The sequence below is a fragment of the Astatotilapia calliptera genome, chromosome 9 (assembly GCF_964374335.1).
Source record: "Astatotilapia calliptera chromosome 9, fAstCal68.1, whole genome shotgun sequence".
NCBI lineage: Eukaryota > Metazoa > Chordata > Actinopteri > Cichliformes > Cichlidae > Astatotilapia > Astatotilapia calliptera.
In genome coordinates this window covers 12,315,644-12,330,131 of record NC_137430.1, presented here as the reverse complement: position 1 = coordinate 12,330,131, position 14,488 = coordinate 12,315,644, and the positions used below count along the sequence as shown (strand labels likewise).

At 41.8% G+C, this 14,488-nt stretch overlaps 1 protein-coding gene across 2 annotated transcripts in view; it reads left to right on the top strand.

The window, feature by feature from the left end:
* The window catches only part of LOC113028788 (receptor activity-modifying protein 3), a 38,736-nt gene that overhangs the window by 595 nt on the left and 23,653 nt on the right, over nt 1–14,488 (top strand). Inside the window, exon 1 of one of the 2 annotated variants that reach the window (XM_026179239.2) lies at nt 4,216–4,527. The exons of the other annotated variant lie outside the window; for it this stretch is intronic. Coding sequence (XP_026035024.1) covers nt 4,476–4,527 — 52 coding nt within the window. The 5' untranslated portion in view covers nt 4,216–4,475. Of the gene's footprint in view, nt 1–4,215; nt 4,528–14,488 lie in introns of those variants that run through there. 2 annotated transcript variants of the gene reach the window in all.

Below are 14,488 nucleotides of genomic sequence, written 5' to 3'. Positions count from 1 at the left end.
AACCTGGTATTGGTATCAGATAGGATTGATTCATTGTTTCTAAACCCAGTATGTAGCCCACTGAACTGTGTTACATTAAATAGGTTTTTTTTTTAAATGAAGAAAATATACTTCAAACAGACACTATTGTGTGATGTCACGTCTATTGTATTTATAGCCTATAGCACATTTAATTAACAAGTTTCAAAATGCATGAAAAGCTAAAAGGTGTGGTTAACTAATTGTTGTGAGAAGTAAAAGCAACAGTGATTTTGTGGTCGGTAAAATGTGTTCAGAAATTTGCAAACTGATGATGATTCATCTCACAAATCCTGACACATTGCTCTCCCCTATATGAGCAGGCTTTATAGGGTAAAGGATTTGGTATCTCTGAGAATTCTGGCCTTGTATTCACTTGATATCGGATCAGTGCCAAACAATGCCTAACTCTCCATTTGAGGTTATTTATGATACAAAAACACACACTTAGGTTTATTCTTTCAATTTCTTTGAAAAATAGTATTGCAGTCATTTTCCTGTTGCAGTCAGTCCTTGGGTTTTTCCAAAGAGGTGTTCTGGGTTATTTGTTCTCTCACTCAACAGTTTTCTCTTTCTATTTCTTTGCAAAATCATTTCACATGTGGCTTTTCTGGTTTTTTGTTGATTCATTGTTCGTCCTTTCAGGCTCACAGCTTTCACACCAACTGCCAGAAACAGTTTCTGCATGGATAACAGCACCATCTTCCTGCTCTGCCACACTATTGTTGCAACATTTTGTTGCCCATGTGAGAAGGAATGCAGGAGGTTGTTGTTTGTACAAGGATCAAAGTGAAAATGTAAATTTACTGGTGTCAATCAACATAAAACCAAAAGCAAAATATGAAAATAAGCTGCAAAAGGTCTGGTTAGTGGGCTAAAACCTCAACAGAGTAGAACCAGTTTCACTATAAATTAAAGGTGCAATGTGAAAAATCTCACCACTAGATGTTAGTAGTTCACTGTCAGCTAAGTTCTTTTTTCTTACCCCTGCCAAGTGCATAATCCTATCTACAGTAGTTGCTGTAGGACAAATAACTGGCTGCCATTCATCTGTAGTGAGTTCGGTTGTCAGTCTGCTGTTTACCTCAGCTCGCAGTATTTGCCCACGTCTATTTACTCTGGAGGAGGCTGTAAACCTTTGTGAAAGGAGTCCCAGTTGATGAGTCAGTGAAGCTCACTTCTATCCAATGACAGCAGCGGTGAGGTGAGCTGTTGAGGATATCCTACATTTTCCTGTAGGTCAAAACTGATATTTTTGCAGCTGTTAGCCTCTGCTAGATGCTTTTATCCAGCACAAATTTTATTTGAAATAGAGCTACCGTTGTTGGGCACGTAGCAAATAAACTCTCATTTGATGTGAGAATTAAATCAAACTGGGTAGGCGTTTATAATAATGTCACACTATTCAGCTTTACTAGGGTATTAATAAGGCATTAACAAGTACTTAATTCATCATTGTTATAGCATTAATCTTCCTTCATAAATACCAAAATTCTGACTATGATTGTTGCTCTCAGTGACGTAGCAGCAGTGATAGCTGCTCACGGTGTAACAGTAATAGATGGATAAACATATGTGTATTTATAAATGACACAATAACGAGGATATTGGTCGCCAGTCACTAGCCGAATACATAAAACATATCAGAATCAGAATCAGAATCAGAATACTTTATTGATCCCTGGGGGAAATTATTTTTTGTTACAGTGCTCCATTTTAAACCAACATTAAGACAAGACAGACAATACGCTAACTAAGAATAGTACAATATATACATATATATACATACATACATACATAAGTCACTTATAAATAAATATTTGGAAAAGAAACATGTGTAGTTGTAGCAGCAAACAGTGTGTTAAGTGGATGCGTTGTACAGGGAGATGGCCACAGGCAGGAATGATTTCCTGTGTCGTTCAGTGGTGCTTTTCGGTAATCTCAGTCTCTCACTGAACGAGCTCCTGTGACTGACCAACATGTCATGGAGTGGGTGGGAGGTGTTATCCAACATTGTCTTTATCTTGGACAGCATCCGCCTCTCCGACACCACCTTGAGGGAGTCCAGCTCCATCCCCACAACATTGCTGGCCTTACGGATCAGTTTATTAAGTCTGTTGGCATCTGCGACCCTCAGCCTGCTCCCCCAGCATGCAACAGCATAGAGGATCGCACTGGCCACCACAAACTCATAGAAAATCCTGAGCATTTTCTGGCAGATGTTGAAGGACCTCAGTCGCCTCAAAAAATAGAGACGACTCTGGCCCTTCCTGTAAAGTGCTGTGGTGTTTTTAGCCCAGTCCAGTTTATTGTCAATGTGTACTCCAAGGTATTTATAGTCCTCCACAATGTCAACACTGACCCCCTGGATTGAAACAGGGGTCAAGTGTTTCCTGGTCTTCCTGAAGTCCACGATCAGTTCCTTGGTCTTTGCCACGTTGAGCTGCAGATGATTCTGCTCACACCACGTGACAAAGGAGTCGACCACAGCCCGGTACTCTGTCTCATCATCCCTGCTGATGCATCCAACCACCGCAGAGTCATCAGAAAACTTCTGAAGATGGCAGGTCTCTGTGCAGTGGCTGAAGTCTGTGGTGTAGAGGGTGAAGAGGAAGGGGGAGAGGACAGTCCCCTGTGGTGCCCCTGTGTTGCTAATCACCTTGTCAGACACACACTGTGGGAGACGTACATATTGTGGTCTTCCTGTCAGGTAATCAACAATCCAGGACACCAGAGAAGCATCCACCTGCATCGCTGCTAACTTATCACCCAGGAGGGTCGGCCTGATGGTGTTGAAAGCACTGGAAAAGTCAAAAAACATGACCCTCACAGTGCTCGCCGGCTGGTCCAGATGGGTGTAGACACGATTGAGCAGGTAGATGATGGCGTCCTCTGAATAAGTAAGCAGATATCCATTTTGACCACTATATTTAACATGGCATCTACAAACCGTGCCTACTCCTATGTATTTTCAACGGATTAATAATAAGCTTATGACAATTCAATTCAATTCAATTTATATAGCGCCAAATCACAACAAAAGTCGCCTCAAGGCGCTTCATAGATACAGAGAAAAACCCAACAATCATATGACCCGCTATGAGCAAGCACTTTGGCGACAGTGGGAAGGAAAAACTCCCTTTTAACAGGAAGAAACCTCCGGCAGAACCAGGCTCAGGGAGGGGCGGGGCCATCTGCTGCGACCGGTTGGGGCGAGAGAAGAAAAACAGGACAAATACATGCTGTGGAAGAGAGACAGAGGTTAATAACAGATATGATTCAATGCAGAGAGGTCTATTAATACAGCGGTCCTCAACCCCCGGGCCTCGGACCGGTACCGGTCCGTGAGTCGTCACTCTGAGACAGGATATTTCTAATTTTAGAGATAGATTTAGAGACAATCCATCAGTTTTTTAGAAGACAGTAATCAGGTTATATTTATGAGTGCAATAACTATTTTTTATAGTCTAAAAAATAATTTACTGCACCTTAAGCTTGCAAAACAGAGCTACTGTTAGACCTTAACAGTTAACTACAGAGCAATGCCAATACTCTATTCTAATTAAACTGGCTGATCCACTTTGTTAAATAGACTAAATGGGGGGAGGCAAAAGGGCTTTCCGTCAAAATCCTTTAAATCCAAACACAATCAGGACATGTTTAATTTGAATTTGAGTGCGCTCGGCTGTTGCGTAATCTTAATGTTACACAAGGCTTTAATCATTTTCTGTTTTTAATCCAGGCAGACTGATTGATAGTGCAGTGTGAAAAGAAACCATACGAGGTCAGTATTGCTTCATCGAAAGAAAGTTTGGGTCGTTGTGACCTAAAGTGGAGCAACATTTAGACCATCGGAGCTACACGATAATTAAAACGTACAAATATGACTATTTCATTTCATTTGAAAAGACTATGAAAGCTCTTTTAAGCCGCATTATGTGAGCATGCGTTCAAATACAGAATAGGCCTATTATTGGAGAGATGGTGGTGGGGAGGTGACCTGCTTTTATTTGCTCCTGATGAATCCTTATGTCATTTACATATCAACTACAATTCCGCGTCTCACTTTTAAATGTCTCCAGTCGCCTGCTGAGAATTAATTGGTAACCACTGTGTGATCCGGTGTGACTGCGCCCCTCCCCTCCCTCCCGAGGATGCAGGACGGGTTTACGGTCCTGAGTTCTGACTCCTGACGGCACAGAGAAGCTCCGCGATCATCACGAGGACAGTCCATAATCGCGCTCTGGCATCTGATTTCTTTCTTTTAATTTCTTTCTTTTTCTTCTTTTTTTTTTCTTGCGCCTTTTCTTCCCCCCTTAAAAAACACCCTTCTTCTCTGACAGCATGAAGGAACTCGCTCTTTTGGGATAATTTCAAGTATGGATCGCTTCAAATGTACATTTCCGCGGAGCTGCAGCTGAGCTTTCGTTCAAGGCTGACTGGATTCTCGCAGCGTGATGGATATAAATGAGTTCGCGGTGCTGAAACTTTTTGTTGTTGGGGTTTTAAGTGAGTATTTGATTGACTGTTTTTATTTAACTATCATTGAAATCTCCTCCTCATCCTGTCTGAGCTGTAACAGAAATTGCTTCACATAAAAACAGCTCTTTGCAGCCAGAGTTGTTTTCCATGTATCTTCATATATGCGCACTGGAGCAGGATGCTATTCTCTGATTCCGTGCTGCACATTTACACCTGCAAATGCAAATACCCCTGCGTTGGTCTGTTATATTAATGCGCTCCTCTGCACTGCCCAGCTGCAGAGCGTACACAGTCTCTTCTCTAGGAAGTGTCAGGAACATCTATCATATCTCATAACTCATGCACTGAAGGGAGGATAAGCAGTGTTGCATCACGGCATCATGCCCCAGTGGACAGACCTGACCTATATATCAGGGCCAGTGTTTTTTTTATTTCTTTTTCTGGTACAATAAAATCATGTATGAAATCAGGTTTCCGTGGGGTGCCAAATGTAGATGTTCTGATGGATGGGTTGCGTTTTGCTCTGTACTGACAGAGTGCTCAGTGGTGGCTGCCATCAGTTATAATGTGAACCTCAATAACCTGCTGTTGTGACGGAGCCCTTTTGACAGCCTATAACCTATAACAATCAAAATCAGGGAGGTATAATCCACATAATGACTCGGTGATGAAGAGGAGTTCAGTTGCAGAGACTCTTTCCACGATCTATTGAGCTGTTATATTGTTTTGGCACCATCTTGACACTCACTGAAAATACCCAGGTTTTGATTTTTAAGGACTTCTTTTCTAGTAGCTACCTCTGTACACCTGAGGTGGATAAAAGAAAAAAGCTGTGTCTAACACACTGCAGAAAGTTCTTTTTAATGACATTTTAATGCCAGTTAAGCTTGCTGTATGCTGAAGGATGTGGTCAGTGTCTTGCCAGGACCTTCAGCCCACAGTCCCCTGGACCTCTGCCATGTAACAGCTGTCAGGGCTGTAAGGCCAAGAAAAACTTAGATGGACATTTTCTGACAAGATCATCCTTCCAAAATTCCCAGTCTGCTGCAATAAAAAGCCAAAGAAAAATAAATATTATTATGCATGCACTCAGACTGGAGAGATGGCGGAATAGCCGCAGATGCTGCTACAACAAGTTATATTCCCATGATGTAAGGACGCACAGCAGCGGTTTCCTGTGACAGCTCTTGTCTGCACCAAAAGATTTTCCCATCAAGCTCCCTATTAGGGAGAGAAAGCAGATGCCGTGCGTTCAAAGAAAACCCGAACACACTGCACTGAGTTGCCACCAATTGTTTTCTTTTAGTGGAGGTCTGGCGTATTGGGTGCAGCCGAAAGTAGAGGAGAGGGTTCCCATCTGTGCTGCAGAAAGAGAGTGATTCCCCCTGACTGTGAGGCATCTGCTAAGCCCAGTAAACAGTTATTCATACTTTCTGACAGTGAGGGGAAAAAGCCCCGGGGCCCCTCTGTTTCAGCACCATGTGAAGAAGAAGAAGAAACGAAGAAAAAAATGCTGTGAAGATGTGTTTTAAAGCTCTTTTAAAATGCTATTCATAGACCTGCTGGGAGATTATAGCATGGAGCTCTTTTTTTAATGCATGCGGCTGCTGTCTTATCATCTAGACGAGGCAGACATTCACTGCTGTTTAGGAATCAAGAGAAGTCATTTTTATTAATGCTGACTGCTGAAGCAAATAAGGAATAAAGGAAAATGCAACTTAAGGCAAAAAAAGAGGAAGCATATTTTCATTACAGTATTTTCTCACCATTCACTGACAGGGAACCAACAATAACCATGTTTTTACAGGCTCCCTCAGCTCTAGCTCACACTATCTTCGAACATTTTACTAGTGCAAAACTGACGTGACAGAACAAATAAATGCCACTGCCACTGGTCAGTGTCATCAAGGGTGGGAGCAGTCAGCAAAGCCAAACTCAGCTTAGACCAGGCTTAGGCTGAAATATTTGTTTCATCCCTGGGGTGAATAAAAAAAAATTAAGCTTGTTTTTGTTTTCTTGTCAACATATTCCACAAAAAGCCAAAGCCAGCTGTTGGATTTGAGTTGACTTGACTGATTTTGAAAATGATGTGCTCTGATTAAAGCCGCTTCACCATGGTGAAGCTGGTCCCAGAAGCTAAGCAGTGTTGCGCCTGGTTAGTACTAGGATGGGAGACAGCCTGGGGATACCAGGTGCTGCAAGACTGTGGGTGGTTCAGGAGAAGGAGAGCTCTGAGGTGTTTTCCTTCGCAGTGAGAAAGTATGAATGGGGTAAGCAAGTTGGAAGTTTGGTAGTTAGATCCCTGGCTCTGTAGTCTACATGGGGAAGATACTGAAACATTTGATGTGCATGGCTTTAAGGCAGAGAGCTCTTACACTTAGAAAAGTACTCTATGTGCTTTCATGAATGAGCCATGTTACATACAGAGTAGAAAAGCACTATATAAGAACCAGTCCGTTTACCAAAAAACCCCCAACCTCTTATTTCTGAAGCTAAGTGTGGCTATTAAAAGCTCACTGGCTTATTTGATATCATGGTATTGCCTTAAAACAAGGTTGTGAAAAAAAAACAAACATGTTTTGAAATATATGCTTTTCACAAGATCCAGCCAATTTAAAAATAATCCCGTGTCCTTAGCAGAGATGAATGGCCTCAAGCTTGACAGTAACACGCTGCTAGTTTTCATCTTTTTATGAGATTTGTTAAGAAAAATATCGGTTACAATGGTGAGACACACCAGCTGTTCCCACAGGTGAAGTGTCATAAGACTGTCCGACGCTGCAGTCCTCTGCCGGGTTAATCTGACGTCATTATACTCAGGAAAGGGCACGTTTGAGTGAAAACCGATGGTGTGAGAAAGCTTTCAGTTTTGCTCGTGAACGAGTCGCTGTTACTGCTCAGCTGTAACAGCGGTGACAGCGTGTTCAGAGTGTTGTTAATCTTTCAGATGCCTGTTAAAGTTTCATGCACCATGAGGGGCTTGAACTTTGTCTCCCCGCTCATCCTGCTCATATCAAAGTCTAATGCCAAGGTCTTCCTGAGTCCGGGCTACTGTGCAGTGTTGGTGATGGACCCATTAGTCATGTCTGTCTCTTTAAGGTTTTTCACTCAAAAAACCTATTTACATGTGCATTAGTGATTCATAGATGAAACAAGTAAACATAAAGGTTATCATGTAGTAAAAATGCTGAAATGTTTTCCTTCTCACCGATCTAAATGATGCAGCCCCACAGGAAAAACTGCACGATTGAGGACTGAAGCTTAATGGAGATGAAGAAAAGCTCGATGTGCTCTTTGAGGCACAAAAGCTCCTGCAGGTCAAATAATATGAGGACTGCAAACCAGCAGCTCATTAGCTAATATTTACAGCAGCCGTCATTGCTGCTTGTTTCACAGCTACACAGCAAGAGGGCAGAGTTACCTGGAGACCGGACAGAGGGAAGGTTTCTCGCCTGCAGATCCGGCTCTAATGAGCTCGACTGGAAATGGGAAGTAAGCTGAATGTGTAATGATAGACCGACACCAGTTACTGAAGCCAGGCTTAATGACAATGTGCCATTTTATCCACAGAGGACAAAATATTTTCAGTCGCCCAGTCACTTAGTAAAAATACATACAGTTTATTTCTATAGCACATTGTTCTGTACAAGTTGTACAAAACTTTCACTACGCATTACAGTCACTAAACCGACAAGAAATATAGAGTAAAAATCAAATAAAACAAGACTGCTGAACTAGAACTTATGTGACACAAGAAAAGCCTCTGTCGCTTCTGCTTTTAAACTTGGATCTAGGAATATTTTAGACCAGCTAGTTGTAGACCTTAGTGCTCTTTATATAATGCAGTTGACAAAGTCACAACTGAGCCAACATCTAAAGGATTACAATAGTCTAATCAAGAGGTAATAAAAGCATGAATTACTCTCTCAAAGTCATGTTGCTTGGAGGCGTACCTCACCTTACAGATGAGCCTTTGAAATACACTTGTCTTAACAACAGATCTAATCTGTTCATCGGATTTTAAAGCACAGTGAAAAATCACACCAGTGACATGTGGCAGTAACACGTTGAGAGGCCTGTCTTAGCTGTCATACCCATCTAACAGGCTGGATTGCTGGAAGTAAATAATTTCTCTGTTGGTTTTGTTCAGATTGAGGAAGCTTATCTCCAACCATAACTGTACATCTTTAGGACAGTTCACCAGAGCCTGAAAGGAAGCATGGCTGTTTGCTTGTGTCGAAGCTGTTTGTTTAGGTTTCTTCAGCACAGAAAGGGGTTTGCAGCAGCTGTGAGAAGGGATCATTCACAAGGCCTGCAAGATCTGCGATGCTGATGATATCACAAACTGTTGTATCGTGCAGATCTAAGACATTAGAAAGGGAAGAGACAGTTTAGAAATGTTATAGAGGAAGAGGGCCTTGAACAGGGATTGAGTAAAGTTTTATGGTCAATCAAACTTTGTCTTATAGTAGTTTTGTTGTATTTGTGATGATTTTGGCTACTGCCATTAAACTATGTACAGGGAAAGATTCCAGTCAAAGTAATCAAAGTCAGCTTCAGTTGTGCAGTGAGAACTGGACACGTGAAAGAAGTCTGATGAAACCCCTCGAGTGCTGCCACTTGAATCAGAATGAGTTTCAAAATGGCCAAAAAAAGGAGAAGAAATCTGTGGTCGTGGACGCAGAGCCAAGAAACCTCACAAGAACTCTTCATCTCCCTCCTCATTTCATTTCTACTTGAAGCAAAACCTGGAGAATAAATTATCCCCGGCTTGCGTAACACAAGTCTGCAACAGAGCCCCCCGTGGCTTATTTGCAGCGGTGTGTGTGTGTGTGTGTGTGTGTGTGTGTGTGTGGGGTTATCTGTCAGCTTCTGACAAGGAAGAAGATTGTGAAATGAAAATGATGATTTCTCTGATTCTGTTCGACATATTTTAAAACCCTATTCTGACCTTTCCATTTGGAGTCTTGTAGAGTTACTGGAGTCCACAGCTGAGTTTTTCTTGTAGTAAAGAGGAGTTTATTAATATTAATAATGCTGGGGAGGGCTTTGCTTTTAATGTTCAGACCTGCTTAATGTCTGTCCGGTCCCTTAAAGGGCTTTCAGACAGGATGTGACAACGACCTCTGAAGTTATTCCCGATGGTTTGTGCCGCTCGGGCGGTGATGAGGATGCGATTGGCCAATAGAAACCTGGCACACAAAATGAAGGAAAAGCTCATGCTTTATGTTTAATTTGCCTTAATTATTTGATACAAATTTGTGTCGTAGACTGTATATAAATGATAGAAGTAACCACTGTAATGATTTGTTGAATCCCATTCTGAACCCACAAGTTCAGCGAGGACGTTTAATGTCGGCATTTTCACGCGAGATTATGTGTAATTAATGTGTAGTCACATTTCTTGAGAGGTGCATGTCAAGGCCAGGCTGTAGGTTATGGTTAAGGGTTTCAGATGGGTTTGCGGATATGACAAAGTTACAGTGCAGATTTCCCACTGACCTGTACATCCCCAGTAAAACTTACGTGTGCTCCCAGTATATCTAAAGACTTTTTAAAGTTTCTTAACTGAGGTATTGAAGTACGCAGATTATTTCACTGATCTAATTGCAAAGTTCAAGTAGAAGTTCTGCACTGTCCTTGTTCAGCTCCTCATGTCAGTTTGCTTTAGTCATGCTCTACAATGATGGGATTCATCTTTTCAGGCATCAGTTGGCATTAGTAAATTTTAAATTCTAGAATTTCCTTCTATTTCCTACATATTAATAAATATTTGTTTTTTAGCTAACAAGAGGACTCCTGAATAGTCTGCTCACTAACCCACACACTGGTAGGCTTCACTGAAAAGATGGCATGGCTGGAGCCTAAATGTGTCTAAATGTTGTGTTTCTAAAGCTAACATATACAGGTGTAATGTGTGGGCACTGGGGCTTTAGCACATGCAACAGTCAGGCTTTCTTTTGTAAAGTAACATTAAATGGGAAATATAATGAATAATTTTTCACAGCAGTCAGCTTAACGTTCCTGTGTTTTCAGCACCCAGCAGTCCACTGCATTAATATTCATTCATAATACATAATTGGTTATTATAAGCTAAGTGGCCAGCCGTATTTGCATTCAGAATTTGATTCGGCTAACTTTTAATTGAACACTTTTGCAGAAGGACTCCTGCACTCGTGCCATCGCTCTCTGAGGTACCGGGCACTAAGAAAGATGATCATTAAAGGTCTTGGATTCATTAATACCCTCAGAGCACTCCGGTCTGTGCCGAGCCTCTGACTAAGCCTCTCAATTTAAAGTTGTGATAGAGTGACTCTGGGTTTCACATGACAAACTTTCTCTCTGCCTGTGTTTTCCCCTCTGTGCCTCTTCTGCTGTCCTTTCTCTTACACCCTCCTGTCTCTCAGGCAGACAGATGAGCATTTTTTTTGGCACTGTCCGTGGCAGAGGTCTCTCACAGTCCTGGACAACCAGCTGACAGAAAGAGAGCTTTTTACAGCTGCAGCCCTTTAATATAATCTGTGGGGAACAAGGCTAAATGTTAATCTGGCTTTCTTCAGCACTGTGTAAATCACTGATTGGATGCTGACATAGCTCACCACCGTGTCACAGCATTTTCTAAATTACAAGGATTGATGGAGGAATTTAATAAAGGGATTTGTCTGGATGTACACATAATTTCTTCACGTCATATGTCTATTTATCTGTCCAGCTGTATATCCATCACATCCAGGATGAGATTTTGGCCACAGTCACCGTGGTAATGCAGTCCTCTGCTGTGTGCTGGCTTCTTACTGCAAAGACGGTGCCAAAGGGCTCTAATTAATGGCCAGGACAAGTTGACATGTTTACCACAGATCTCTGCTGTGTGTGTGTGTGTTTACTGCTGCAGTCCTTCAACAACTTTGGACATTTGAGAAAAAGTGCAACTTTTTTTCCCATTCTGACTGAAGGGGAGAGAAAATTGAATTTAAAACACTCAGTTAGCTCGAGCATGAGTACCTGTTTGAATCTCATCATGGGGCCAGAGATCTCAGATTTGTCACTGAGCCAATTTTGGACTTTTATTTGGGAAGTAGAGGTGGGTTTTTTTTCAGCAGACCTCTGGATTTACAGCTTTGTCTTGTTCTTTGTATCTATGCAACTGTTTTCCGTCTCCATGCCATTTGACGTTTGTTTCAAACCCGACAGAAAGTGGCTGATGTGTCCCGATGGTGTGACGCTGGTTTTGTCTTTCTTCAAATAAGAAGACACAAAGTGGCTTCAGGCTGTTTGAATCTTTGTAGTTTTGAAATTAAATGCTTGTCTGAGGTTGTAGAGTGAGGAAAAACAGATGGAAGTCTGAATTCTAGTGTGGGTTTTACAATTGAAGAAGAGCAGTTGTGCTGTTTCTGCGTGTTCCCAGATTTTTTTAATCATCACATCCATCTTCCCGTCAGCATCCATCCATAACCAGCAGCTTGCACTGATGATCTGTGTAAGGGCACAACTCTTAATGCTCATGTAAGCTGAAAATAAAGCATTTGAAGTAGATCTGCACTCAAAAATATCCTTCACCCTCAACACACGTGGAGCAATACTTCTGAGTAAAATGCAGCTGAACTATATAAACTCAAAAATAAAATCATTAAGGAAAACGCACTTGATATAAACTCAGTTTATTACTAACCGATTACATTTCATTTGACTAGATTCCATAAAATGTAACATTTTACTTATGTACGAAAATTAAATGGACACATTTTATGTAATCAAACAGCTAAACTCAGCACTTTGGGCATAACTTTTATTTTAGTCTTGGACTCTGTTACAGTAACTTTGTATGATTTACAGTTCATTGAGTTCAGTTTTAATAATACAGAGAAATCCTCCGACATTCAAATGACACTCTCTGAGCAAGCACTTAGTGACAGAGTGAAGGAAAAACTCCAGATCTGTGTGACAACCATATTAATGGTAAATGGTAAATGGCCTGTATTTATATAGCGCTTTACTAGTCCCTAAGGACCCCAAAGTGCTTTACACTTCAATCAGTCATCCACCCATTCACGCACACATTCACACACTGGTGATGGCAAGCTACATTGCAGCCACAGCCACCCTGGGGCGCACTGACAGAGGCGAGGCTGCCGGACACTGGCGCCACCGGGCCCTCTGACCACCACCAGTAGGCAACGGGTGAAGTGTCTTGCCCAAGGACACAACGACCGAGACTGTCCAAGCTATTAAGAATATCTTCATCATAAATGACATCACAGATATCAAAGAGGAGGATAACCTGTCGATCGGTGGCGTGTTTGGATCCATCTGAAGCTTCAGTGTTCGGCTCAGTGGATTTATCGTACATTCACTGACCTCACTATTTGAAACTTTGTTTAATGTAAGCATCCACAATTGTCACACTGTATATATGGCAGAAAATGAGGAAAAGCACAGTGGGTCCACTTTAAATGAAAGCGCTTCATTTAGATATTCCCCGACAGACAGAAATGTCGAATGCTCGGCGCTCCCACAAACAAGCCGTGATAGCTCATCGACAGATTGCCCCCATAGGGGCCCGTTTTCTGTTGAAGCCTGGCTGTAATTTTCCTCTCCACATGGTAAATGGACTGCATTTATATAGAGCCGTTACCCCAGAAGCCCATTGCAGTGTCTCACATTCACCCACAACATGCTGCTCCACCACCTCAACTGCTGGTGCCCTACATTTATACAAACAGTATAATGGGAAGGGTAAGAAGAGCATTTATCTGCGGAAAATCCCTTGTCATGGTTTCTCCCTTCTCCATCACTGGTATTTTATTTCTGTCTGTCTCCGTCCTGGCCATCCAGTAGTCCCCCTCTTCTCCTCCTCATCTTCCTGCTTTTGTTTGCCAAGTACCCAGAGTTCCTCTGTGTCTTGCACATCTGTCTCATTCTCCAGTCTCGTCTTCCTCTCCCTCCTGCTTGACCCTCAGATCCCCTCAGAGGGAAGACTCCACTCTTGATAGAAACAGCCTGGACACTCCTTCTCAAGCCTAGACGGGGTTATGGTGGGAGCAGAGAAACAGCTTGTGTTGTCAGACCAATTATTTATACCTTCTGTAAACAGTCTCACCAGGAGTGGAAGCATTTTAGCTTGTTTTCTCACCCATGTAGTGCTGTCCAGGCATGGCTTGAAGTGGGTGGGAATCACGGGTCAGTTTCGGAAAGTTAAAAAAATGATGGATGGATATTTGGATGGGAGTTTCCATAACTCCATCAGTTTCCATCAGTTAGGGGAAACAGTTCAGACCCGTTAGGAGAGTGGAAACCCCCCCTGGGTTTAATCTGTACTGAAGTGAAGAAGCAGTTATAGAGAGGTGATTTTTAAGACTGATATCCATATTTGTTGATTTAAAAATCTAATATTACAAGATATTGACCAATATTTTCGTTTTTGTCATATACAATAAACATAAACAGATTTTCTCAACATTTATAATGTTTTTATTCACTGGTTTGCGCTTCGCCAGAATCTGCTCGGATCAGCTGGTTATCCTGTTTGTGCCAAATATGTGTTTCCAACAGGTTGCTCAGTGCACTCTGGTGGTAAAAGGTGTTTTTACATATTTTTGTTTTTACAGTCATTCTCTTCTTTGATTTTTAAATTTTCATTTAACGTCTGTTATAAATGCCGAACCAGCAAAGCTGCTATTGGCCGATAAAATCAGCCAAATGGGTCGGGCTCTAACAGTATTACTTTCTAATCTTTGCTCTTGTTTAATTTTAGCCATGAAAAACCAGTTTGGGATCCAGAAAGAAATGGTGCCAACATTTGAACAATCACCTCCCTTCAAATTTACCTCATTTGTTCCTTTTCAAACTCCCCAGTGGTTTTTTCTGCCAACATCTCTATTGTTTAGTCTCCTTGACAGAGTCACTGAATTAATTTCTGTTTGCCTCACCTGGCACTTCAGCTGGTAGGTGCATAATAATCACTCAGCAGTCTGTCACTCTGGCTGTGCCT